The following is a 26384-nucleotide window of genomic DNA, read 5'->3' as shown; positions in this document are numbered from 1 at the left end:
CTGATCTACTGGGATTTTCACGCACAACCATCTCTAGGGTTTACAGAGAATGGTCCGAAAAAGAAAAAAAATCCAGTGAGCGGCAGTTCTGTGGGCGGAAATGCCTTGTTGATGCCAGAGGTCAGAGGAGAATGGGCAGACTGGTTCGAGCTGATAGAAAGGCAACAGTGACTCAAATCGCCACCCGTTACAACCAAGGTAGGCCTAAGAGCATCTCTGAACGCACAGTGCGTCGAACTTTGAGGCAGATGGGCTACAGCAGCAGAAGACCACACCGGGTACCACTCCTTTCAGCTAAGAACAGGAAACTGAGGCTACAATTTGTCCAAGCTCATCGAAATTGGACAGTAGAAGATTGGAAAAACGTTGCTTGGTCTGATGAGTCTCGATTTCTGCTGCGACATTCGGATGGTAGGGTCAGAATTTGGCGTAAACAACATGAAAGCATGGATCCATCCTGCCTTGTATGGAGCATCTGTGGGATGTGCAGCCGACAAATCTGCGGCAACTGTGTGATGCCATCATGTCAATATGGACCAAAATCTCTGAGGAATGCTTCCAGCACCTTGTTGAATCTATGCCACGAAGAATTGAGGCAGTTCTGAAGGCAAAAGGGGTCCAACCCGTTACTAGCATGGTGTACCTAATAAAGTGGCCGGTGAGTGTATACCGCCTTCACCTATTATATACTGCCTTCATTTCCATTACAATATATACCGCCTTCACCTCCATTACAATATATACTGCATTCACCTATTATATACCGCATTCACCTCCATTACAATATATACCGCATCCACCCATTATATACCACATTCACCTCCATTACAATATATACCGCATTCACCTATTAAATACCGCATTCACCCCATTACAATATATACCGCATTCACCTATTATATACCGCCTTCATCTCCATTACAATATATACCGCATCCACCCATTATATACCGCATTCACCTCCATTACAATATATACCGCATCCACCCATTATATACCGCATTCACCTCCATTACAATATATACCGCATTCACCTATTATATACCGCATTCACCTCCATTACAATATATACCGCATTCACCTATTATATACCGCATTCACCTCCATTACTATTGACTTTGGCAGATTTTCAAGACGTCTGCATTCCACCTTTTACCCCCTAATTTCTAGGTTCGGGTTTCCCCCTATTGATTTCTAACTCTTTTATTTGCAGATACCAAGTTTCACCGATCAGCTGAATGACATTGATGACTTTTTGAACTCGGGCGTTGGAGATACGATCCAGAAGGTAAACTTGATGTCGTCACTTTAGCAATTATAATTGCCTGAAAAACAAACAATAACATTCATTATTACTCTTCATTATTAGTGTTACGGTAATAGATACTGTATAATTGTATACTCCGATCAGACCTGAGTGTGACTGTAAGGCCACTTCCTGCAGCTGGAACCTCCCCCCACTGCTGTCCCTTCAGTCATCCAAACTTCAAAAGGATTAACCCCGTGTTCTCTGCAGGTCTTCCACCAGGCTGTTACTAAGGAAAGTGGACAATTCTGCCGACTGTGGACAACTCTTTCTTTGTCTACATTTATCATATGACTTTTCCTTTAGCTGAATGTACTGGGGGCGAGTGCAGAATTTCGGGCAGGACCTTCCGGCCTAGAGCAGGTTCCAGGAGTCTCTGATTTACTTCTCTCAAGTTCCTGGTGGCGCAGAATCAAGAATAACACACGTGATTTATGACAAATGTTCTAGTGGAAGTATAATGTGAGGAGCGGTTTTATGTACTCACTTTGTGATTTAAAAAAAAAAAAAAAAACTTAAAGGGGTTGTCCTTTTAGGTGCACTTTTTCTTTTTTTTTCTCAAATGCATGTAATTGAGGCAAAAAATAATTTTTGCAATTTTAATGACATTTTTTTGCACCATTTTGCTTTTTACAGCCTCTGTGCTACACTGTCTATCGCTGGCTGCAGAATGAGATAACTGAGGGTCCATCAGTGAGTTCACTCTGACACGAGAGTCTGGGCTCCTCTCATTTACAACATTTTAAATGGATCTTAATTTTAAAAATTTGCATCCCCAAAGTAAAAAAAAAAAAAAAAAAAAAAAAGTCCCCTAATAGTGGATAACCCCTTAAATGACTCCTCCCAGCAAACTCTATTTAAAGCAATTTTCTGTCTTGCGATCATCATATTGCCAAAAACCCTTCTAATAGGTAGAGATTGTCCAGTCTCCCCCTGCCAGGATCTCAGTGATTGGCTATAATGTGTGCAGAAACCTACCAGTAAGTGATTAATTTCCCCGCAGCACCTCCGCAGGTGAAGTGGAGTATTACACCATGCCCATTCAAATCAGGTCCTCCAGAGACCATGAAACGCTGCTTGTATCTGCTTTATTGTCTGACCAAGTGATGAGGACCCTGAACAAAGTAATCCCCCCATGTTTGTCTCTCCTCCATGCTTTACCCTGCAGCTCTTCTTGCTTGCTTCTTGATGGGCTGCATAATCTAAATGCATAAATTCTGTGCATGGAGAAACTGCTGCTATTAAATGGAGATATATGTTAAAGTGCAAGAAACTAAACCAATACTTACTAATTATAGACTAATTACTATATCTGCCGTCTCCTATTAACGCAACCTAATAAGGTCGATGTTGTAAGCTGGACCACCCCTTTAAAGGCTGAGATGAGAATGACCCTTTAATGATTGAAACAGGAATGACTTTGTTTAGGCGCCGGACTTAGAAATCTGGAAGCGGGCGATCACGGCTGAGCAACGTTGTATCACGCGGTTTCTATATCTCCCATTAATGTGTTACAGTACTGGCGCCATAATGTCAGGTCACATGTTAGTGTATGGATGCGCCTGGTGAGACCGTATAAGAAACCAGGAAAAAGGAAGAGAAATTCTGACACATTTTGAACGCCCCTTTAATATAATCTATGGTACATTATGTATCTCTTTCCATACTGATTGCTATTAATTTGCTTTTCAGGTTCGTCAGACACTTGATGACATTCCCCAGACTGTACAAAACAACACCAAGACTTCTGTGCAAGGTAAGAGCATCGAGCGCCAGACGTCTCCCTCTGTTAACGTCAAATTTAGGAAATTGGTTAAAAACCGAAATACTAAAAAAAAAAAAATCCTTTGCTTTGCCTCACAGGCTGCAGATTGAGTTAACTGAGATTCCATCAGTGAGCTCATCTTAATGTGGGAGCTTATAACTAATTTATTTGTCTCAGCTGAATTATAACTCCTGACCACATCAAAGATGAATGTGAAGTCAAAACGGCGCATCATTTTTAATGTAGCCCAACTGCAAAATACATTTTTTTTTTTTTTTTAACTCTAAAAAGATTCAAAAAGGCCCCAAAGGTGGACAACTTATTTTAACAATAACAGTAGTGGAAAAACCCTTTAAACACCTGTCTCGCTGGTTCCCCAGTAGATGCTGACGCAACCACTAAACCCAGCAACAGAAGCCATCCAGACTCTTGTGTCCCTGCTCCAACAGTTTACTGTGTGATTCACATTTTCTAAAACTTCTATGCTTGTTTTCATTTCATAATATATTTTTATAAGAATCAGAGAGCTGCTGTTTTATTACAGAGGTCCAAATCTCCTGCTGCACACAAACATTGAATAATGGTACATAACATTCTGGCTTCCAGAATCCACCACTAGAGGGAGCTCACTCCATCCATATTTATACAGCCACCACTAGAGGGAGCTCACTCCATCCATATTTATACAGCCACCACTAGAGGGAGCTCACTCCATACGTATTTATACGGCCACCACTAGACGGAGCTCACTCCATACATATTTATACAGCCACCACTAGAGGGAGCTCACTCCATACATATTTATACAGCCACCATTAGGGGGAGCTCACTCCATACATATTTATACAGCCACCACTAGAGGGAGCTCACTCCATACATATTTATACAGCCACCACTAGAGGGAGCTCCCTCTATAAATATTTATACAGCCACCACTAGAGGGAGCTCCCTCTATAAATATTTATACAGCCACCACTAGAGGGAGCTCACTCCATACATATTTATACGGCCACCACTAGAGGGAGCTCACTCCACACATAGTTATACAGCCACCACTAGAGGGAGCTCACTCCATACATATTTGTACATCCACCACTAGAGGGAGCTCACTGCATACATATTTATACAGCCACCACTAGAGGGAGCTCACTGCATACATATTTATACAGCCACCACTAGAGGGAGCTCACTCTATACATATTTATACAGCCACCACTAGAGGGAGCTCACTCCATGCTTATTTATACAGCCAGCACTAGAGGGAGCTCACTCCATGCTTATTTATACAGCCACCACTAGGGGGAGCTCACTTTATACATATTTATACAGCTGCCAGTAGGGGGAGCTCACTCCATACATATTTATACAGCCACCACTAGAGGGAGCTCACTCCATACATATTTGTACATCCACCACTAGAGGGAGCTCACTTTATACATATTTATACAGCCACCACTAGAGGGAGCTCACTCCATGCATATTTATACAGCCACCACTAGAGGGAGCTGACTCCATACATATTTGTACAGCCACCACTAGGGGGAGCTCACTCCATACATATTTATACAACCACCACTAGAGGGAGCTCACTCCATACATTCTCAAACAGCTCCTAGGAGGAGCATAATAGTTATACAGGCAGCAACTCACCCCCCCCCCCCCCCCCCATCCCCTCCGGTGGCAGCTGCAGGCTAGTATGGCCTAACTGTAAATTCTAAGTCTGCATGAAAAGAGGACTGAAAAAGATACAGCCTTACCAACACCAGCTTAGATTACCAATGCACTAGCAGGATACAGTAGCCCCCATGATAAAGGTGGGGACAGCACAGGTGCTAAATACTGAGGCAGTTGACCACTCACAAACCTACCAATTCATGGAGGGGTGGCTGTGTAGTGTTAAACATGCACCCCTTGTTGATGAGATCAGTTACACTTTGGTGAAAATTTGCAGGACTCCTGTATGATACTTAAAATTTGCCCTCCTATTTTGCAGAGGTGCAAGATCAGCTGGGGAAAATACAGCAAAAAATCCAGGATGCCCGGAGCAGCATCTCCATAGTGGATACTCTTGATCAAGTCAATTCTTTTCTTGATTCAGTAACTGACAGTTCAAAAAAGTACGAGTCTGACGTGAAGCAGTACGAGTATTACAGGTGAGGAGTGGCTCAGTCATTTGGCAGACGGTGTGGATTATTTCTGACAGTGTTCCTGGGTGGAATTATGTAGTGTGGGAGGAGGAGGTGAGATGTGATATCACCTATTGTGAATGGTGGATCCTGTGTTATCTGCTGTATATAGAGGTGTTATCAGTCACTGTACAGGAGGAGGAGGTGAGCTGTGACATCACCTATTGTGAGTGGTGGATACTGTGTTATCTACTGTAAATAGAGGTGATATCAGTCATTGTACAGGAGGAGGAGGTGAGCTGTGACATCACCTATTGTGAATGGTGGATCATGTGTTATCTACTGTAAATAGAGGTGTTATCAGTCATTGTGCAGGAGGAGGTGAGCTGTGACATCACCTATTGTGAATGGTGGATCCTGTGTTATCTACTGTAAATAGAGGTGATATCAGTCATTGTACAGGAGGAGGAGGTGAGCTATATCGCCTACTGTGAATGGTGGATCCTGTGCTATCTACTGTATATAGAGGTGTTATCAGTCATTGTACAGGAGGAGGAGGTGAGCTGTGACATCACCTATTGTGAATGGTGGATCCTGTGTTATCTACTGTATATAGAGGTGTTATCAGTCATTGTACAGGAGGAGGAGGTGAGCTGTAACATCACCTATTGTGAATGGTGGATCCTGTGTTATCTACTGTAAATAGAGGTGATATCAGTCATTGTACAGGAGGAGGAGGTGAGCTATATCGCCTACTGTGAATGGTGGATCCTGTGCTATCTACTGTATATAGAGGTGTTATCAGTCATTGTACAGGAGGAGGAGGTGAGCTGTGACATCACCTATTGTGAATGGTGGATCCTGTGTTATCTACTGTATATAGAGGTGTTATCAGTCATTGTACAGGAGGAGGAGGTGAGCTGTGACATCAACTATTGTGAATGATGGATCCTGTGTTATCTACTGTATATAGAGGTGTTATCAGTCATTGTACAGGAGGAGGAGGTGAGCTGTGACATCACCTATTGTGAATGGTGGATCCTGTGTTATCTACTGTATATAGAGGTGTTATCAGTTTTTGTACAGGAGGAGGAGGTGAGCTATATCACCTACTGTGAATGGTGGATCCTGTGTTATCTACTGTATATAGAGGTGTTATCAGTCATTGTACAGGAGGAGGAGGTGAGCTATGACATCACCTACTGTGAATGGTGGATCCTGTCATCTAATGTATATAGAGGTGTTACCCATCATTTTAATCCTGTCTAATAATGAAACTGCTGAGAAGTCTTGAGTACAAAGTTTACGCCAATTCTGGAATAAAACTGCTTGAAATGTCGCAATATTTTTGTACAATTTGAAATTTCTCAGAAATTTTAGCTACTTTTGTTTTTCTGAAAGTCCTGACCAGCTCCTCAAACATTTTATACAACATGGACACAGCTGGCACAAGGCCAAGTCTGTTCGACAAATTCACCATAACGTACACAACAAACATGCGCTGGCTCCCATCTGGTGTAACGTTGCTGCCCGGGGTGCGCGTCTTACTCCAGTGCTCCCTCCATTATATTATGACTGGCAGGCAGTACAAAATGACAAGACCTTCAGAAAGCGCTGATTTCCATGAGACCCCTGTGACGCTGTCAGATTTGCCGTCTCTTCCCGTTGTATTTTGAGGTCTCCCATTTTTTTTTTTTGCAGGGTGCAGTGGGGAAGTAATATGTCAGTAATACAGGCATCAATTACTGGTATAGGGAGTTTGGTAGCCGTTACGTCCGCCATCCCCTCCGGCACCGATATTATACACAAATATATTCTCATGTTTGGATAGCTCTAACCCACCGCTGTCTGATCCCTGCAGGTGGATCGTTGGGATCTGCCTCTCCTGCATCATCCTCCTGGTCGTTGTATGTAATCTGTTTGGGTTGCTGCTCGCGCCGTGTGGTCATAAGGCGAACGTGGATCCCACAGACCGGGGCTGTGCCTCCAATTCAGGGGGAGACTTCCTTATGGCGTGAGTAGACATGGAGACCGCTTCTAATACCCAGCTGTAGATGAACTTGGTCTTTATATATGTACGGTGCCTGGTTGAGGGAGTTGTGGGCGAGAAGCTGCTCCCGGTTGCTCTGGCACCTACAGACAGAATGTGTCCCCGTCCCGGTGTGCTGCTGTGTGGGGTGCATCGCACTGACTTGTGGCCCCTAGGTCTCCACTGGCTCCAGGCTTCCATCTTCCAGAACCTTCGCAGCCAACAATCCAGGGGACACTGAATTCATTAGAACGTCAAACTTTTACTTGGCAGCTTACGGTCATTATAATCAGGCATATAGGATGGGGCCCCACAGGTTACAGTCTTTCCACAGGTACCATAATTTCAGCCCTAATTCTCGGTATGGGCAGAGCATCCCTCTTGTTAACGCCTCTAGCACTAGGAATTCTTCACCACCATAAGCCGTGCACCCTGATTCCATCACCTCCTTTCTCTTAGAGTTTGAGTCCATCTTTCCCTGTAGCTCCGCAGGCTTAATGCGCCAAGGGCACCAACATCCATCTTGAGGTTCCCAGGCCGACAGACTGATTTGCACGGAAGTGTTCTATGACAGTTTCCTAGCAGCCTATTGCCTATGACCACTGCTGTCATTTCACCACACTTTCTCTAACTGAACTTGACACTTGCTGAATATGGCACCAACTCTAGCTACCCCTCCCTAGTCTGGGCTGATCGTTACAGTTAAGCCTGTTTAGGATAAACGGTAGACCCAGAGAGTTTTACTTTCAGATAACATCATACATTACTATAAAATACATTTAATCACGTGGGGCGTCAGAGTAGAACATCATCTCCACCACTCCTTAGATATAGAAAGGTCAGAAAAGGTTTGTCTACAGTTCTTCTCGTTCTTGCTCCTCTTCTCGTTCTTGCTCCTCTTCTCGTTCTTGCTCCTCTTCTCCTTCTTGCTCCTCTTCTCCTTCTTGCTCCTCTTCTCCTTCTTGCTTCTCTTCTCGTTCATGCTTCTCTTCTCGTTCTTGCTCCTCTTCTCGTCCTTGCTCCTCTTCTTTCTTGCTCCTCTTCTCATTCATGCTCCTCTTCTAGTTCTTGCTCCTCTTCTAGTTCTTGCTCCTCTTCTCCTTCTTGCTCCTCTTCTCCTTCTTGCTCCTCTTCTCCTTCTTGCTCCTCTTCTCCTTCTTGCTCCTCTTCTCCTTGCTCCTCTTCTCGTTCTTGCTCCTCTTCTCGTTCTTGCTCCTCTTCTCGTTCTTGCTCCTCTTCTCCTTCTTGCTCCTCTTCTCCTTCTTGCTCCTCTTCTCCTTCTTGCTCCTCTTCTCCTTCTTGCTCCTCTTCTCCTTCTTGCTCCTCTTCTCCTTCTTGCTTTTTCAACTTAAAGGGTTATATTCTCACATAGGTATGGTTGCAGAGAGCCTGTGAAAACAAGCACTTTTCCAATTTACTGGTTATTAAAAATTTTCAACCTTTCTTAAGATATTAACACTTTACAGTCCGTTGCCTAGGAGACCGACCATCTCTGCAGTCCAGCTTGTCGACCACTCCAATGATCCTGTCCAGCTTCAAATAGCTCTTACAAGCTCAGTAGAAAATATACTGTAAGCACGGCGCGTTTTTTTCTGTCTGTAGTGATGGTCTGGCTCCAATTCAACGAGATGTAAACAGAAGTAAAGTGGTAATATTTTGAGAAGAGCTAAAAATTATAAAAGGCAGAAAATTACAAAATTGCTTGTATTTGAAGAGGAGAGTAACCCTCCAGGATTTAGCACAATTTATGGACAGCAATCTATTCAATTCGTTAAAGTAGTTTTTTTGTTTGTTTTTTGAGCTCCCATAGGCAAAATGTTCCTGTATCTAACACTAGGTGGCAGTATAGGCCAGATCCAGTTTTGAGCTATTCTGTCTGTGATGTTTTCTTGCAGCGGAGCCGGATTCAGCTTTATATTTGCTTGGCTGCTCATGTTGGTGACGGCGGTGCTGTTTGCTGTTGGAGGAAATGCCTACACGTCTTTGTGCAAGCCCTGGAGAAATCAACAGCTTTATCAGGTGCTGAATTTAGTAGTGGTATGGCTGTACTATATAGTGTTTGGCGGTGGTATGGCTGTACTACAGTCATGGCCAAAAGTATTGACACCCCTGCAATTCTGTCAGATAATACTCAGTTTCTTCCTGAAAATGATTGCAAACACAAATTCTTTGATATTATTATCTTCATTTAATTTGTCTTAAATGAAAAAACACAAAAAGAATTGTTCTAAAGCCAAATTGGATATAATTCCACACCAAACATAAAAAAGGGGGTGGACAAAAGTATTAGCACTGTTGGAAAAATCATGTGATGCTTCTCTAATTAGTGTAATTAACAGCACCTGTAACTTCCCTGTGGCACCTAACAGGCGGTGGCAATAACTAAATCACATTTGCAGCCAGTTGACATGGATTAAAGTTGACTCAACCTCTGTCCTGTGTCCTTGTGTGTACCACATTGAGCATGGAGAAAAGAAAGAAGACCAAAGAACTGTCTGAGGACTTGAGAAACCAAATTGTGAGGAAGCATGAGCAATCTCAGGGCTACAAGTCCATCTCCAAAGACCTGAATGTTCCTCTGTCTACCGTGCGCAGTGTCATCAAGAAGTGTAAAGCCCATGGCACTGTGGCTAACCTCCCTAGATGTGGACGGAAAAGAAAAATTGACAAGAGATTTCAACGCAAGATTGTGCGGATGTTGGATAAAGAACCTTGACTAACATCCAAACAAGTTCAAGCTGCCCTGCAGTCCGAGGGTACGACAGTGTCAACCCTTACTATCCGTCGGCGTCTGAATGAAAAGGGACTGTATGGTAGGAGACCCAGGAAAACCCCACTTCTTACCCCGAGACATAAAAAAGCCAGGCTGGAGTTTGCCAAAACTTACCTGAAAAAGCCTAAAACGTTTTGGAAGAATGTTCTTTGGTCAGATGAGACAATAGTAGAGCTTTTTGGGCAAAGGCATCAACATAGAGTTTACAGGAGAAAAAAAGAGGCATTCAAACAAAAGAACACGGTCCCTACAGTCAAACATGGCGGAGGTTCCCTGATGTTTTGGGGTTGCTTTGCTGCCTCTGGCTCTGGACTGCTTGACCGTGTGCATGGCATTATGAAGTCTGAAGACTACCAACAAATTTTGCAGCATAATGTAGGGCCCAGTGTGAGAAAGCTGGGTCTCCCTCAGAGGTCATGGGTCTTCCAGCAGGACAATGACCCAAAACACACTTCAAAAAGCACTAGAAAATGGTTTGAGAGAAAGCACTGGAGACTTCTAAGGTGGCTAGCAATGAGTCCAGACCTGAATCCATAGAACACCTGTGGAGAGATCTAAAAATGGCAGTTTGGAGAAGGCACCCTTCAAATATCAGGGACCTGGAGCAGTTTGCCAAAGAAGAATGGTCTAAAATTCCAGCAGAGCATTGTAAGAAACTCATTGATGGTTACCGGAAGCGGTTGGTCGCAGTTATTTTGGCTAAAGGTTGTGCAACCAAGTATTAGGCTGAGGGTGCCAATACTTTTGTCTGGCCCATTTTTGGAGTTTTGTGTGAAATGATCAATGTTTTGCTTTTTATTTCCTTCTCTTTTGTGTTTTTTAATTTAAGACAAATTAAATGAAGATAATAATAACAAAAGAATTTGTGTTTGCAATCATTTTCAGGAAAAAAACTGAGTATTATCTGACAGAATAGCAGGGGTGTGAATACTTTTGGCCATGACTGTATATAATATTTGGTGGTGGTATGGCTGTATTATAGAGTATTTGGCGGTGGTATGGCTGTATTATATAGTATTTGGCACCGGTATGGCTGTATTGTATAGTATTTGGTGGTGGTATGGCTGTATTATATAGTATTTGGCGGTGGTATGGCTGTATTATATAGTATTTGGAGGTGGTATGGCTGTATTATATAGTATTTGGTGGTGGTATGGCTGTATTATATAGTATTTGGCACCGGTATGGCTGTATTATATAGTATTTGGTGGTGGTATGGCTGTATTATATAGTATTTGGCGGTGGTATGGCTGTACTATATAATATTTGGTGGTGGTATGGCTGTATTATATAGTATTTGGCACCGGTATGGCTGTATTATATAGTATTTGGTGGTGGTATGGCTGTATTATATAGTATTTGGCGGTGGTATGGCTGTACTATATAATATTTGGTGGTGGTATGGCTGTATTATATAGTATTTGGTGGTGGTATGGCTGTATTATATAGTATTTGGAGATGGTATGGCTGTATTATATAGTATTTGGTGGTGGTATGGCTGTATTATATAGTATTTGGCACCGGTATGGCTGTATTATATAGTATTTGGTGGTGGTATGGCTGTATTATATAGTATTTGGCGGTGGTATGGCTGTACTATATAATATTTGGTGGTGGTATGGCTGTATTATATAGTATTTGGCACCGGTATGGCTGTATTATATAGTATTTGGTGGTGGTATGGCTGTATTATATAGTATTTGGCGGTGGTATGGCTGTACTATATAATATTTGGTGGTGGTATGGCTGTATTATATAGTATTTGGTGGTGGTATGGCTGTATTATATAGTATTTGGCGGTGGTATGGCTGTATTGTATAGTATTTGGCACCAGTATGGTTGTATTATATAGTATTTGGCACCAGTATGGCTGTATTATATAGTATTTGGCAGTAATATGGTGTATTATATAGTATTTGGTGGTTATATGGCTGTATTATATAGTATTTGGCACTAGTATGGTGTATTATATAGTATTTGGTGGTGGTATGGCTGTATTGTATAGTGTTTGGCAGTAATATGGTGTATTATATAGTATTTGGTGGTTGTATGGCTGTATTATATAGCGTTAAGTTATTTTGCTCCTTTTTATTAGATCTGCCACATTTCTCTTTATTTCCAGGTAATTGATGAAAACGTTAATCTAAGCAAGTTACTGAACACGGACCTCAATAACCTGAACCTGACGACTCTGTATCGGTATGTACACAGAATGCAAATTGCCGCATAGAAAGCCCCACTAAATCTAATTTTTAGTTATTGAACTGACTGCATTGCCCACTGTTACACCTGGAATTATGCGCTGATTACATTAATCATATATTCTTATTGGGAAGATGGATTTTGTGACTTGCTCCATTCAGGTAATCCTAGTTGCCTGCTGCCACCAACAGGGGGAGCTCACTGCATACAGATTTTATACAGCCACCACTAGGGGGAGCTCACCGCAAACACAGTGAGAACTGAACTGGGAGCTGCAAAGTGTATGTAGTGATCTCCCCCTAGTGGTGGTTATATATACTTGTATACAGTGAGCTCCCCCTAGTGGTGGTTATATAAACTTGTATACAGTGAGCTCCCCCTAGTGGTGGTTATATATACTTGTATACAGTGAGCTCCCTCTAGTGGTGGTTATATATACTTGTATACAGTGAGCGCCCTCTAGTGGTGGTTGAATAAATTTGTATGCAGCGAGTTCTCTATAGTTGCAGATTTTTTTCCAATCATTTATTTTTTAAAATTGGCTTAGATCGGAAGCCATGACCTTTCCCCTGTATATCCCTTTAGCTGTATTCCTTGCTTTTCAGCAGTTTCAATCTCTTCTGCTCGTGTCTTCCAGGGACTGTCGGAATGATAACTCTCTATGGAATACACTAAATCTGAACTCTATGTACAATCTGGACAGCTATCTGAATATCAGCGAGGTAAGGCTATCCTCCTTAACTGCACAAAGGTGGTCAGGTAGCTTAAAGGGGAGGTCATGTAGCTTAAAGGGGATCTCTCACTTGCCATAAATGTCATATTTTAGTTTTTTATTTTACCTAGTGTAAACGCCGCTGTTCTCCTGAATCCGGCAATGTTTTTCTTTTGCGTGTACGCCTTTCTGTTCCTGAGATATGATAACTCTCTTCTCGGTATAGAATTCTACTCTTGTTGCCAAGTGGGTGTGTTCCTCAGAGAAGACGCCCACACAGGAGTGGAACACGCCCCTTTGTATAACAAGGCTGAAATAATAGACGGAGAAGAGGAGGCCGTATCTCTGGAACGGAGAGTCACAGGAACTAAAGAAGAACATCGCCGGATTCAGGAGAACAGCGGCGTGCGGATTAGGTAGAAAATTACATTTTTATGGCAAGTAATGGGTTCCTTTTAAAATGGAATGATGAGCATTTATGGGGTATTTTACTTTGGTTGATCCCTTTTTTCCACTGGGTCCTTCAAAAGAAGTTGGGTTGTCCTGCCGGTGGGACCGCTCTGTTGTCTTCTATCCTGGGAACGTTGAGTGGATTTTGTATCCCGCAGATACTGACCCCACTGTATGTGATCCCGGCTGTACGCAGCACGTTACCCGCCTCGGAGGACAATTAGCGCTTTCCTAATCAATCACTAATGACTTGGTTTGTTCTCTGGTGGCGGTGACCTGAACGTGTCCCTGGGGTCCTGAAATCTGTCCTCTCCGCAGTATACAGGCGACGTGAACTCCACGCTACAGAACACCGACATCAAGATAGACAACATGACTTTCCTGAGCAGCGACCAGAAGGACAAAGTGTCCGCCATCGCCACGTCCGGAATAGACCTCTACAACTTCTCCGACTTTACCCTGCAGGTACAGAACCGCCATCATGGGGCAGCTGGCGGAGGGTCAGCAGGGCGGCTACACGGGGTGGTCTCGTCTCATACACTTACCCAGGGGAGACACCCTGTGTATATAGGATATGTGCCCATCCCCACTAATGGGGCATCTCTGCTAATATATGCACACAGGTTGTGGAGGCAAGACTTCTAGTGGAAACTTCTTCTCTAGGAAATTCATAGCAAGAGCTTTTTAGTTTTGTTTTTTTTCTGAAAAGTTTTGGAAACCTCTTTTTTTTCTCTTATCTATAGTGTTGTTTTTTATTAATGACTCTTGAATTGGCACCAGCTTGGAAATGGGTCCTGATAAGGGTCGTGCTGGAGTCGGACGCTCCTGATTCACGAGCAGGTGCGCGCCTCACCGGAAAACTGACTCCAGTCACTGGTGAAGAGAGGTTTTTTTCCAAGCGTTTTTCTTTTCCCAGCAGACCGGCTTCAAAACAATCCTCCATGTGCACATAGCCTTAAAGGGGTTGTCTGGGCAGAGGTATTTGGTAGGTCATTAAATACCTTATCGGTGGGGGTCCGACAGCTGTCACCACCTCCGATCACCTATTTTCTACTCCTGCGGCGGCCGGATGTAAACGCTTTGGCTCTGCTCTGAGTGCTGCGGCCACTACCAGATACTGCCGCACACCTCCCATCCTCAGTAGTACAAGCTGTTCTGCAGCAGCCGCTACACGCGGTTAGCATTCAGTGTTTACATCCGCCTTCATTGGCGCAAAAACTATCTGATTAGTGGGGGCACTGGGTGTCACACTGCTACTGACCCGCTGTTGATGACCTATCCAGTCGATGGCTAATCAGATAACTATCCCAGACAACCCCTTTGAAGGAAACGGACACCTAGAAAACCCCTTTGTATTCAGTTCTGCCCTCTAGTGGAGCTGTGGAGGGGCGCAGGACACAACGGTGGGGCTCAGCTATAATAATATTATGTCGTTCTAATTGCAGTCGTCCAAGAACATCACTAAAATGAATCTCACGTTATTTGCAAGCAAGCTGGACGATGTGGCCAACAGCGCGGTAAGTTTTTTTTTGTTTTTTTTTTTAAATAAACCTTAGAGAATCCCGTCATAATTTTCATGTAATGTCAAAATATTCCAGGACGCGTTTCGACCCACAGCCCGAAATGCAGCGTTTTCCAATGACGGACAGTTACGGGCGTTCTCTTGTTACATTGTGGCATGGCACATGTGGGAAAAGGGCCGCAGCGCTCCATAGAAGTGTCGGCCATACATTAACCCCTCGGTGACGCCGGCCGTACATGTAAAGAAGTGTGTGACCCAGGAGCTGAGACCCCAATCCTTCATGTTAACCCCTTGAAACCTGCAGCATATGTAGGAAGCCATCAGACTGTCCATCACCCCAATGGGACTAATAAACGTGAATTGCTGGAAGTTGCAATACCCGACACGGCCCACTGAGTGGCGCTGTTTCTGTGGGGGGAGAATAAAGCCGTCTAAGCGTGTGTGCACACAGTGAGATTTTGCTGAACCAAAACTGCTGCATTTTCAATAGCCGCAAAATAAATGCGACTTCTTTAGTCTCGCCCGCACGCGGCTTCATTGTTCCTTGCAGTTTCCGATTTGCAGCGTGTCAATTCTTTCAGCGGATTTGCAGCTTATTTCACCCATTGCAATAAAAGGGAGAAAAAAATGCATTAAAAAAAAAAAATGCATCGTACTGCTAAGAGGCAGAAATGTCAGGGGATCAGGGCATTAATTACACGATCCCTGCAGCTCCGGAGCTGATCTCTGGATCTCGCGCTGCTGGGTCAAAACAGTTTAAGACGCTGATTTTTATTTTTTTTTTCTACAGCCAAGTGGCAGTCAGAAGGCGCTTCGGGACGAGGCCGTCGCTCTCCGGAGCCTCCAATCCTCTATTAACGCCATAATGGTCCCGCAGATTGTGAGTCATTCACTTGGTCTAATATATCGTATACGACGCTCTGTAGTGAATGTGTATATATTATGTGATCCGCTACCTGGCTAATTACACTGACACATAGTGTTTGTGTATATAACACAATATCCTGTATAAAGCAGTGTGTGTATACTGAATATCGCACGTTACAGAGCTGCAGAACACGGCATTATTAACTATACACACGTAGGATTACTATATCTTCTATATGGTGTTCTCTAAACCATACATTTTCTACGTTACAGAACAATCTTACTTCAAGTATAGGCGACTTACAGAACAAAGCAAAATTTTTACCGGTGAGTTATTCTAAGGACTTCTACTATGGGAACAGCTGGGGGGGCGCTGTTGCATTCGTATCTATGGAACGCGCTTCACCTTCAGTAGTGGTGAAAAATAGTACTGCAGGCAAACAGGACCACAGAATTGGAAAATATTGCTTATAGATCTTTTTATAAAGGTACAAAGTCCTTTTTTAAAAAAAAAAAAAAAAAAAAAAAAAGACTGATTTGATGTTATATAAAATTATATATATGTATATATATTTAACATTAGCATTTATATATGTAATAAATTAAAAATATTTTTATATAAATACTTTATATGATTTTAAATATATTTGATATGTTGATATTTAAAAATTATACAGTGGGGCAAAAAAGTATTTAGTCAGTCAGCAATAGTGCAAGTTCCACCACTTAAAAAGATGAGAGGCGTCTGTAATTTACATCATAGGTAAACCTCAACTATGGGAGACAAACTGTGGAAAAAAAAATCCAGAAAATCACATTGTCTGTTTTTTTATCATTTTATTTGCATATTATGGTGGAAAATAAGTATTTGGTCAGAAACAAAATTTCATCTCAATACTTTGTAATATATCCTTTGTTGGCAATGACAGAGGTCAAACGTTTTCTGTAAGTCTTCACAAGGTTGCCACACACTGTTGTTGGTATGTTGGCCCATTCCTCCATGCAGATCTCCTCTAGAGCAGTGATGTTTTTGGCTTTTCGCTTGGCAACACGGACTTTCAACTCCCTCCAAAGGTTTTCTATAGGGTTGAGATCTGGAGACTGGCTAGGCCACTCCAGGACCTTGAAATGCTTCTTACGAAGCCACTCCTTCGTTGCCCTGGGGGTGTGCTTTGGATCATTGTCATGTTGAAAGACCCAGCCACGTTTCATCTTCAATGCCCTTGCTGATGGAAGGAGGTTTGCACTCAAAATCTCACGATACATGGCCCCATTCATTCTTTCATGTACCCGGATCAGTCGTCCTGGCCCCTTTGCAGAGAAACAGCCCCAAAGCATGATGTTTCCACCACCATGCTTTACAGTAGGTATGGTGTTTGATGGATGCAACTCAGTATTCTTTTTCCTCCAAACACGACAAGTTGTGTTTCTACCAAACAGTTCCAGTTTGGTTTCATCAGACCATAGGACATTCTCCCCAAACTCCTCTGGATCATCCAAATGCTCTCTAGCAAACTTCAGACGGGCCCGGACATGTACTGGCTTAAGCAGTGGGACACGTCTGGCACTGCAGGATCTGAGTCCATGGTGGCGTAGTGTGTTACTTATGGTAGGCCTTGTTACATTGGTCCCAGCTCTCTGCAGTTCATTCACTAGGTCCCCCCGCGTGGTTCTGGGATTTTTGCTCACCGTTCTTGTGATCATTCTGACCCCACGGGGTGGGATTTTGCGTGGAGCCCCAGATCGAGGGAGATTATCAGTGGTCTTGAATGTCTTCCATTTTCTAATTATTGCTCCCACTGTTGATTTCTTCACTCCAAGCTGGTTGGCTATTGCAGATTCAGTCTTCCCAGCCTGGTGCAGGGCTACAATTTTGTTTCTGGTGTCCTTTGACAGCTCTTTGGTCTTCACCATAGTGGAGTTTGGAGTCAGACTGTTTGAGGGTGTGCACAGGTGTCTTTTTATACTGATAACAAGTTTAAACAGGAGCCATTACTACAGGTAATGAGTGGAGGAAAGAGGAGACTCTTGAAGAAGAAGTTACAGGTCTGTGAGAGCCAGAAATCTTGATTGTTTGTTTCTGACCAAATACTTATTTTCCACCATAATATGCAAATAAAATGATAAAAATACAGACAATGTGATTTTCTGGATTTTTTTTTCTCAGTTTGTCTCCCATAGTTGAGGTCTACCTATGATGTAAATTACAGACGCCTCTCATCTTTTTAAGTGGTGGAACTTGCACTATTGCTGACTGACTAAATACTTTTTTGCCCCACTGTGTGTGTGTATGTATATGTGTGTGTGTATATATATATATATATATATATATATATATATATATATATATATATATATATATATATATATATATATATATATATATATATATATATATATAAAAAATATTTTTATATTTAAAACTTTTTATACACATACTTATTATGATTTTAAATATAATATATTATATGTGTGTGTATATAATATATATGTATAATAAAAAAAAGTATATATAAATATTACGAATATATATAATTTTTTTTCATTGTAGCACGCCTTAAATTCAACACTTAAAAGCATCAGTGCAGCCCAGACCTTTGTGGACACCCAAGTGGTTGCCATTGTAAAGAATGTAAGTTCTGTGTTCGAAATATATATATGTATATAACCGTGCAGCCTCAGATCCTGCACCCGCCAATGTAACCTTATGGCATAGAAACCGGCAATGTATTGGGCAATAACATATACTGCCCTCCCCGCTGGACTTCTGTCGTACGCACAGGTCTGATACTTTGGGTATCTCCAGGGTAGATGTACTTTAAAGTGGTCGTTCCCTCTCCACGCGCATTATTGCCCTATTAGATCCTATGGTTATGAGATCCTGTGGTCCATAACTCAACAATGGCCCATCAGTATTACACAACATGGAACCTAAACAGTTTGTTCCCAAAGTAGCAAGTTACTTCCAGATCACTGGGATCTGATCCTAAGATCATAGGGGGCCGCACTCGCCCTCCACTCCCTTCATGCCCTATGGCCGAGCTTTCCTGAAGCCATAAATTGATGGAATATAATTTTCTCTCTCCTTTTATAAATGCAGGAGACCATAAACTATCTAAACACCATCGTGGGATACTTTACGTCGTACGTTGATTGGGCGAAGACCATGGTGAGCGGGGTCGTTTATCATTGTTTCCATCTCATTTAAAGTTTTTATAATATTGCAAAAAGTAAAAAAGTAGTTTAGCAATAAATGGAGACATTTCATTCTTTTCCTTATATAAATCCGGCAGCTGATTTCTTTTGATTTACTGTATCCTTTTATTTCATTAGCTGACCCAGAATTTGGCTCGGTGCGGACCCCTGGCCGGCGCCCTGAATTCTGCGGAGGTTATTGGGTGCCAGTATCTGGTGGACTCACTGGTAAGAATACTGACGTGTACCTGTGGTGGCCCCTGTAATGGCCAGTCTCTGTAGTGGGGCATATCGCCGTTTTGGTCTGATCGGGAGCAAGCCCTCTATAAGCGGCTTGCTCTGGATCACTTGGCCGACCGTCAATGTTTTTGGTTATTTTTTGCAGCGCTCGCTGATTGTTTTCTTCTTCTTCCTAGAATGCCTTCTGGTTCAGCCTGGGCTGGTGCACGATTTTCTTCCTTACCAGCATTATCACAGCAGTGAAACTGGCGAAACACTACAGGAGGATGAAAACCTCGGATATCTACGAGTAAGGAATTGCGACCTGTTGACGCATGGTTCCGAAAGTATCACTAATACAATTAGGGCAGGAACAGACGACTCAGTGGCAGAAGCTCCGGGCCAGTCAGCCATTGAGCTGGGCAGCGTTTCGCCCGTCTGCTGCTCCATCTGGCCCTGCCCTTTCTTTAGTTTAGACAATAGTCTTATTTTTTATCCTCCCGCTATCTGTATTTTAGCAAAGAAAGAAGGCGAAATTAAGTGTCTCTTACTTCTGCATCAACCTCCGTTCCCAGGTATCTTACACCCGTCCTATTAATTAGAATAGGGCACAATGGCAACACCCAGACCCGCTGATACCACGTCGCCTCTCGATGTAGAAATCACAGGCGCGGTATAAGGCCACTGCAAAATCAGACCACACAATTGTAGTCTGTTACCATGGAGACAAAAAGATCTTCACAGGAGCTGTATACACGAATTTAACTTTTTTTTTTTTTTGGGGGGGGGGGGGTGCCCATTCCATTTTTAATCTGACAACAATCGAATATGGCAATGTCTCCCATGTTGGGATAAGTGCCGGCAATCATTTATCTCCTCCCCTACATGCAGAGATGCAGTCGTGTCTTTTGGGGGGAGTCGGTGTGATGGTCGGCAGCTAGATCTTATATCACATTTATATAGTCATTTTTGTGTTTTATTTTTTTTTTTTGTAATATTATGTCTTCTTTCCACAGAAATCCCAATAATCACATGGAGATGTAAGTGCTACGCGCATGTTCTGTACCATTTCTATCATTTTGGGGTAGGCTTGCTTATGTTAACAATACTATTTCAACATGTAACTATTTGAAGCCCCCCCGGTCTGTCTCACGATTTAACCTGTGTTATGACAATGCACAATGGGGGACACGACATAACGGCGCGCGTCGCGGCGGTGACGAATATCCTCGAGGCTTGATTGCAGTAGATGCAATTTCCTGTCTCGCCACTAGAGGGCAGTCTGCAGATGTACTTATTCCTCACTGTCCTGCCTCCAGGGAGGAGAAGGGTTAATTACATGGTGCCGTTGATTCTTGATCACTTGGTGGAAATGCAAATTTTCCAGCATTTTGATGATGACATGTTGATAACTGAATTATCCAAAAATTAAAGTTTTTTTTTTTTAAACAACATTAGCAACAAAAATCAGATTTTTGAAATTTCATTCACTTGATGCTTTTTGTTACTTCCTGTAAAAAAAAAATAAGTTACATCCATGTTTCGGATCAAAATCCGACGCGTCTCCTTGATTTGGTGCACTCACTCGATCAAAAAACCCCCCTGGAATTGTGAGCTTTTAACTGCTAGTTAAAGGGTCGATATTGACGTTTAGGATTCCTACTTCCAGTAGGAGGCGCTAGAGTCCTTGTCATCATCCTCCTTTACAAAAGAAATGGATAAAAGCCAATTGGGAAATTCCCGGGTTTTCGGTGCGGTGACGGCCTCCGCCCTCCGGTCTGAATTCCCCTGTTGTTCTGTGTTATTAGGTTATATGTAGGCAGCGGTTTGGCGGTCGGCCCGGGGCAGGCGGAGCGCCATTAATTATTATATCCCGAGGCCTGATCTCTGGACTCTTGTCATCAGCGTTTCGCCCTGTAACGCTCAACTCAATTTTTTCTTTAAAGGGGACATTGAACAGGAGAGCCGGGATCTCATTGATGCGCAAAGCATGAATTATGGGGTCCAATACTAATGTTTGGAATAAGAGGTTGGCGCACCTTCCAGGACACAAATGTTTAGGGGCAAGTTAAAGGGGCGCTCTAGATAACACTAAAATACTGTGTTACTTCTACAACGGGACTTAAATGGTACCGATCGTGCTGCACCGCCGCCTTATACCTTGCATAGTTCCTTTAAGACTGTCTTAAAGGGGTTGTCCACTTTTGGTAACTTTTTTACTAAATTACATGTATTTGGGCGCAAACATATTTTTGCAATGTGGTTTCATTAGTCTTTGCACAGTTTGGCTTTTACAGGCCCTTTGTTTCCTGCACATCCAGCTGTGATGTGGTCACAATTTATCATAAATCATCTGAGAGAAGCTCAGAAAAAAGTCACAAACTGCCTTAAGGCGCTCACTAACCGATTCTAAGTTAACTCCTTCTGCAGCGAACAGACAGTGCGACGTGGAGGCTACAGAAGGCAAAATGTGCAACGTTTTTCATGAAACCCAATTGCAAAAATTGTTTGTTTTTGTTTGTGAAACTTGCCATAATTACCCACGTATTTCCTTGCAGGGCGTCCACATCCCAGCAGTTCCTAATTCCTCGCGCGACTGCAAAATCCTGATGCGCTCGCCCCCATTGGTGATGAACAAGACACTACAGTGCACTGTGTACCATAACACCGCCCTCCCAGAGACTCCCTGTGCTTTCCTTTCCGAGAGGGCGTATTTATTGATGAATTCTATGTTGATTTTCCGATCCCTTTACTTTTGACTGAAGAATTACATTGTGGGTGAGAAGAACCCACGGACAAGAAAAAAAATCCGGTCCTGATTTCTGATTTGTGCGGTGGAGGGTCCTCCTGTATAGCTGTACGGTGCCGCTCCGGCCACCAATAACTGTAAATTCTACTGACGGTGTCCTGGCGCCACCGACCTGTGAAAATGATTTTTTTTTTTATACAAGATGTAAAATATTTTCTTCTCTATTTTTGGTCTTTTTTTTAATTGTAAAAATGTGATTTAAGTTATTTGCAAAAGTGTTCTCGATAAAGTGCATCTTTTGCATAGAAAAGTTGTTGTGTGATTATTTTACTGCACCGCGACCCATGAATAATGCGTCTGCAGCATCGGAACTGTGTGAAGTTTACTACAACTTTTCCTTGTTACCTATTTTTGGATGGAAATCCGCTCTTCTCTCCCTCTTCTGACTACAAATTCTGTCCGAGTGTTAATTGTGAAACGCGTGGAATGTAACCGATGGAGGATGACGCCGCGGGCACGTTCCTATCAGAGTCTCATTGTCTTCCAGTAAGAACGGGCTGATTGTGACGCGGCTACTTCCCCGTCCATGACGCCTCATGTGATCCTCATCCACAGATCAGATTTCATTAGTGAAAACCATCAAAACTGCGACTGGAGGCCGAATAGGAAGACACAGAGGGGATGACGATGCAATAACGAGCGGGAGTAGCAATCATATTTGTAGGAGGTGCGTGCGGGCGTAGATTCTTGGCATACGTCCGTAGCAATTGATCCGGGCACAGGTCGCTAATGCACGGACGGACCGCGGCTCCCGGACCCGAGCATGACAATGTCCGATTTGCCCAGCCGCCGGCATGAGCCCTTAGTTATATTAACCTCCATAATTGCACTAATTCAATAACTGCACAAATACGCAATTGTTGTTTTTGCTTTTGAAATGGCAGAAAATTTGCGCAGGAGGAATGTTCAGTTTAGACGAAAGTTTAATTTTTGTGAATCACATAGAAGGAAAAAAAAAATAACTGATTTCCATCATTGCATTGGATCAGATCTTAATCAGTGTTTGGTTTGTTTTAACTGTTACATTTTTTTTTTTTTTTCATACATGCAAAAGAAAAACAAAAACTGCTGGAGGTTTCTCAAACTTCTCCTACCAGTGAAAAATGGAAAGTCCTAGGACTCCATCTGAGTGCTGTCTGAAAAATTTTGCGGAACAGATTGTTCACATGTTCCATCTGATTGCCACGAGGGGTGGTGAGTTCTCCTTCAATGGAAGTCTTCAAACAGAGGCTGGAGAGACATCTGTCTGAGATGGTTTAGTGAATCCTGAATTGATCAAGGGTCAGACACGAGGACCCCGGAGGTCCCCTCCAAGTCTAACATTCTATGACTATATTGGGTTTATGTCTGGGTTTTCTGCAGACCAAGTAGCTGCGGAAAAAAAGTAAGACGTGTCCATTTTTTTTTGACCTGTGTTAAGGATCAACTTGCCGAAAAATAGATGAACCTTTTTGTCTACGGATATTCACGAGTTTTATCCATGAGAAATATGGAAAGAACATGTACGTAAGGCAGGGACAGTATGGGATCCACCATGAGGCTGGGGACACTGCACCAAAATTGGGGTCCCCATCGTACCGATGGCAAGTACGGCTCCTTATGGCACTTTCCCCACCGCTTCATCCATGATGATATGAACCAGATGCTATGATTAGAATCAGGAGCGATGGCGTCTGTCGATTGGGAACAGCTATTGAAGGTGTGTAGAGGCTTCAGTAACCTCATTTCTGGTTGTTTTCACGTCTTCAAATCAGATTGTGACCTGCAGATATGACGGGCGGCTTCGACAAGTCTGTGTCACCGGTCAGCAGGTGATTGGAGGCTTCGGACGTGTAGATCATATAAATTACCAATAATGACCCTTGTACGATTATCCAAGATTGGCAGGGAGGATGGTTCAGCTAAGACACCGCGCTCGGCCCAGGGAAACGCTTCCTTCACAGACTGGACCTGCAGGGTTTAGTGCCAGGTACTTACCGAAACCTCGAGCAGGGGAAGCCACATACTGAATTTCCTTGTTTGATTTTTTTTTTTTTTAATCCACCTCTCATAGAGGAGTCATCGCCTCTACTTGGGAGGCAGCCATTGTGCCTTGTAATTAGGAGAGGTCCTAACAATACAATGTATAACGAAGGCAGGATGGAGACGTCGCCCCGTCCTTTCCAGTCTTGCCTAAAATCCACGGTGTGTTTTACAGATGTTCTGGGTCAGTGGTGAGCAGTGCCGTTGGTCACAACTCAGCACACTGGGGCGAGGTGTTGCTGCTGGTTTTTTTCCTTTTTCTTTGACGCCATAAAACAATCCGATTATCCAAAGAACGAACACTTGTTTGTCTGGGGAGCACTCGTAAGTTTATATGGGCCAAACATCCTACACTTCGCCAATTACCAACTCATCAATATTTACAGTTTAGTGTGAAAAATAAATAAACATTGAGTAACAGCAGGCACAGCTAAATCGTTGGGCTTTAAAGTCGGAGTTCGGCCAGTATGTTTTATTACAAAAAAAAAAAAAAAAAAAGCCCAGGATAGTTTTAGAATGTTTGTTTTTTTAAATAGGGTTTTGGGACTGGTAAGGAGACTATAACAGTTATTTTAACCCATTTTCTAAAATAAATAAATGTTTCCAATGCATTTAAAACAACCGTGAGCATAAAATGACTGCACTGGCCAAACCAAGCACAGGCACTCGCTGCACACTCGCCATGGCTGAGCGGTTCACCGCACCTTCCCACCGCCTTGGTTTCCCTCTCTGTAACACTAGAGCTGTCAATAAAGGAAGATGACGGTGGAAAACAAGTAGGCGAGAAGATGCACCTAAGGGTATGTGCACACGGAGTTTTGAGCTCTGCGGATTTTTCCGCAACGGATTTGAGAAATCCGCAGGTAATAGGCACTGTGTTTTACCTGCGGATTCCACCTGCGGATTCCTATTATGGAGCAGGTGTAAACCGCAGCGGAATCTGCTCAAAGAATAGACATGATGCGGAATGTAACCCGCAGCGTTTCCGCTCGTTTTTTTCTGCAGCATGGGCACTGCGGATTGCATTTTCCATAGGTTTACATTGTACTGTAAACGCATGGAAAGCTGCTGCAGACCCGCAGCAAAATCCGCAACGTGTGCACATAGCCTTACTGTTTGGCCACGCCATGATGCACCAAGCGCCTGTGCTTGGTTTGAACAGTCATTTTGTGCTGACAAACTCCCTTTAATATCTACTTCCTTTCAATGCTTTCTGGGGTGATATAATATACCCAGCTGAGTGGCGCAGCTTCTGTAAGCATGGAGTCATATTTTCCCGCTTCCCTTCATCAGCTTTGATAAAACACCGCATGGCTCCTATCGCACCCCATTACTCTGCGCGGTCGCACATCATCCGCCTTATGCAGAAGACGACGTCGAGGCACCACGTAAAAAAAATGGTCGTTCCGTAGATCCCCACACTCATCCTCTTGTCTTCTCGCCTCTAGGAATTTCCAGAATGCTTTTTACACTGTTTATAAAATCCCCCATTTTATTATATATGTCACACATAAACTGCGACTTCCGGAGGAGCTGGAGAGTCCACACTTCTGCCTTGCGGAGGAATATCCCCAAAAAAGTTAAGACCATGATTCCATATAATGTTAGGTACAACATGGAGAATCCTATGACTCCATCTGGGCACATAATCAAAAATGCTCGCTGTCTAACAGGTTGTAAAATTGGCTCAAAATATTATGCCGTAGATGAAAATTACTACTGGGGGGGTTAGGAGCGCATTAATTGTGATTTTTTTTTTTTTTTTTTTTTTTAAAAAGTCGCAAATTGATGAATGTGTTAAGAAAAAAGTCCAACTCGTTTCGATTTTTTTGCCACTTGTTTGTTCTTAGGATTAAAGCAGCGATTTCTGTAAATGTCAAAGTCGCGGTGTAGCCACAGAATAAGGGCAAGTTCACACTGGGTGGTTTTATTCAGCAGCAAAACCTGATCACTTGGCAGGAAGAAGCTGCAGGAAAAAAAACAAACAGGTTTTCTTTTGTTTCTCTTGCAGTTTTGGCATGTTATATATATATTTTTTTTGCACCATGCACAAGAGAAAAGTACTATTCCATAGATTCAGGTTTTGGTACAAACAAAAAATACACCGTAAAACCCGATACCTGCGTTTTTCAGCATTTTTTTCACAACTCATTAATTTCAATTGTTGAAAAATGTGGAAAGAAGCGACATGCTCCATTGTGCAAAAAAAAAAAAAAAAAACCCTGCAAAGCACACAATCCTTTTTCCTGTAAGTAGGTTCTTGCTGTGCGATCAGAGCCGGGAATGTGGCAGAGAGGTGGCAGAATGTTGGAGGAATGTTCGCAGTCCACGCGGTATGTCTGATGGGCCGCGGTGCCGGACAGGTCGGGACCCTCAGACCCAGGAGC

At 42.9% G+C, this 26384-nt stretch overlaps 1 protein-coding gene across 2 annotated transcripts in view; it reads left to right on the top strand.

The window, feature by feature from the left end:
• Positions 1 to 22225, top strand: part of LOC143769588 (prominin-1-A-like) — a 76954-nt gene extending 54729 nt beyond the window's left edge. The window contains exons 9-25 of one of the 2 annotated variants that reach the window (XM_077258271.1): positions 1214 to 1288; positions 2999 to 3062; positions 5065 to 5224; positions 7059 to 7211; positions 9122 to 9245; positions 12122 to 12198; positions 12839 to 12923; positions 13682 to 13828; positions 14809 to 14880; positions 15676 to 15765; positions 16026 to 16079; positions 18304 to 18384; positions 18853 to 18921; positions 19086 to 19175; positions 19364 to 19476; positions 20183 to 20206; positions 21725 to 22225. In XM_077258271.1, the coding sequence (XP_077114386.1) occupies positions 1214 to 1288; positions 2999 to 3062; positions 5065 to 5224; positions 7059 to 7211; positions 9122 to 9245; positions 12122 to 12198; positions 12839 to 12923; positions 13682 to 13828; positions 14809 to 14880; positions 15676 to 15765; positions 16026 to 16079; positions 18304 to 18384; positions 18853 to 18921; positions 19086 to 19175; positions 19364 to 19476; positions 20183 to 20206; positions 21725 to 21776 (1530 nt within the window). In that variant the 3' untranslated portion in view covers positions 21777 to 22225. Of the gene's footprint in view, positions 1 to 1213; positions 1289 to 2998; positions 3063 to 5064; positions 5225 to 7058; positions 7212 to 9121; positions 9246 to 12121; positions 12199 to 12838; positions 12924 to 13681; positions 13829 to 14808; positions 14881 to 15675; positions 15766 to 16025; positions 16080 to 18303; positions 18385 to 18852; positions 18922 to 19085; positions 19176 to 19363; positions 19477 to 20182; positions 20251 to 21724 lie in introns of both variants that reach the window. The other variant, XM_077258272.1, reaches the window with a different exon arrangement.
• The last annotated feature ends 4159 nt before the right edge of the window (positions 22226 to 26384 follow it).

The sequence above is a fragment of the Ranitomeya variabilis genome, chromosome 4 (genome assembly GCF_051348905.1).
Source record: "Ranitomeya variabilis isolate aRanVar5 chromosome 4, aRanVar5.hap1, whole genome shotgun sequence".
Lineage (NCBI taxonomy): Eukaryota > Metazoa > Chordata > Amphibia > Anura > Dendrobatidae > Ranitomeya > Ranitomeya variabilis.
The sequence above is the reverse complement of the archived record's forward strand: the minus strand, read 5'-3'. Positions and strand labels throughout refer to the sequence as shown.